Below are 2,078 nucleotides of genomic sequence, written 5' to 3' on the forward strand. Positions count from 1 at the left end.
GATTCTCTCTATAGAAGGATTCCAACTAATAAATGAAGGAATGATAGAATTACAGTATCATTCTTTTCTAACATCTACTGAAATATCTTGGTAATAATCACCAATGATTTCCAACATCCCCAAAAGAGAACCAGACACAATGTGCCTTCTAACGGAAGAACCACCTTTAAGGTACCCTCGCTATTCCCCATCCCCCATACATCACCTTCATATCTAACTACCAATTTATCCCAACTACATCCTAACCTGTTAAATAAGACCAATCAGCAAAACCCAGACTATAAGAAAACACAAGGCAACAACCCAGTTTCTACAATAAGTAAATTGTATGGTAAGAGAGAGACAGACAGACAGACAGACAGTGAGAGAGACAGACAGTGAGAACATGCACAAATGCCAAGGCCTAAAGATTAAAATAGACTTAAGAGACACAACAACTAAAACAATCAAAGAAATTGACTGCATGTTTCATATTAAGCATTAACTTTTTATTATATTATGATTATATTGGCTTTTTTATGTATACTTTTGGAAATACTAAACTACTTATAAATGAAATATGATGTCTGTGTTACTTCAAAATAATCTGAGGGAAGGGGATAGCACAGAAGCAGCTGAGGTATATGAATGAAACAAGACTGACCATGAGTTCATAACTGCTAAGGGAAGGTAAATGGGGATCGATAACACTTTTACCACTACTTTTATATATGTTTATTATCTTCCATTTTAAAAATCTTAAGATATTTTAACTTCATTTTTTTAAAAAAGGTTTGTTACCCAGGATATACTTCTTCTTTTCAGTGACAAAGACAAATCTCCCAAGTGAGATAGTATCCTTAGATGTGACTTTACTCATGGTAAACTTTCACACAGTTGCATTTATTAGTCCATCGTTAAAATGGTACATTATGGAGTCATCAAGCCTATGTCTCCATCTTTGCTAATCCTATAACCTCAAAGGAAATGTTCTGAAATCAAGTACAATACAATAAAGATTAACCTTTTAGTGAATTAAGAATCTGCCCCACCCCCATAGTGAAGTAACTGACTTTAAACATCTGGGGCCTGCTTAATATATAGAAAGTAGCCCAACATTTAACAGCTTTAGCTTCTTCCCCATACCTTGCAACTAATGCCTAACTTACTCCTTTCAATATCAACTTCAATTCTAGAATTATTTGCTGAGATACAGGACCGGACCTAGGATGGATTATGAAATAGAGTTTAGGCTTCCTTCACTTCAGCTTTTAATGGCGTCCTCACTCCCATACTATTCCTATGCCTCTCACTGATTTCTCTTCCTTAAAATCTTTTTAACTGATTCCTCGGTGATCCTCAACCAATGGCGCAGAGGCCCACTAGAGTGTTTGAAAATGTATGAGAGGATTTTTTTCATTGTCATGAGTAACAAGGGTGGCACTACCTATGCTGACTGAGCAGGAGTCCAAGAAGGTAATGACCTACCTAAAATCTACCTAGCAACCACCCATGAAAATACCACAGCACCCTATGGGGCAAGAGTTTTATGCAACCACGCCCTCCTTCAAGTTCACTCTGAGTCTCATTTTTCTAGAAACTTTCCTCAGATCTTACTATCTGAATAATTAATTATCTTGCCTCTGTGTCCCTTAATTCATTTGTCTACCTCTCTCAGAACACTCTGGTCACATAATAATGGAGTCTTCTGTTCCCTTGTGTGTCCCCCTGACATATACACACCAGGCTGCTCCTTAAGAAGTTCAGATAAACTTTTCCATGTAAGTTCAGATAAACAAATCCATATAATTTTGGAACAGAATGGACCAGAGAAAAGAGCTATCTTATCCAAGGCTTCACAGTGGAAGGTAGTGGAAGTACCTGGCTAACCATTATGTCAAGATACATGATGAAATACTAAATACTGAAGATTTACTTAGAGATAGCTATTTTCAAATTTTGAAAAAAAAACACAATATTTATCATCTAAATACTCATAATTCTCAAAATCAGCCACACTTTACTTCTAAATGAAACTGGGACTCACCATGCACGTCAGTTTGTTTTCATGGGATTCCTTATCAAAGGAGATGTCGGCG

The 2,078-nt window shown here is 36.4% G+C and overlaps 1 protein-coding gene across 1 annotated transcript in view; it reads right to left on the bottom strand.

The window, feature by feature from the left end:
• Window positions 1–2,078, bottom strand: part of KIF13B (kinesin family member 13B) — a 182,882-nt gene that overhangs the window by 69,768 nt on the left and 111,036 nt on the right. The window contains 1 exon segment of the mRNA XM_023519655.1: window positions 2,027–2,078. This exon segment is cut by the window's right edge and continues 20 nt beyond it. Coding sequence (XP_023375423.1) covers window positions 2,027–2,078 — 52 coding nt within the window.

The sequence above is a fragment of the Pteropus vampyrus genome, unplaced genomic scaffold (genome assembly GCF_000151845.1).
Source record: "Pteropus vampyrus isolate Shadow unplaced genomic scaffold, Pvam_2.0 Scaffold229, whole genome shotgun sequence".
In the NCBI taxonomy this organism is placed as follows: Eukaryota; Metazoa; Chordata; class Mammalia; order Chiroptera; family Pteropodidae; genus Pteropus; species Pteropus vampyrus.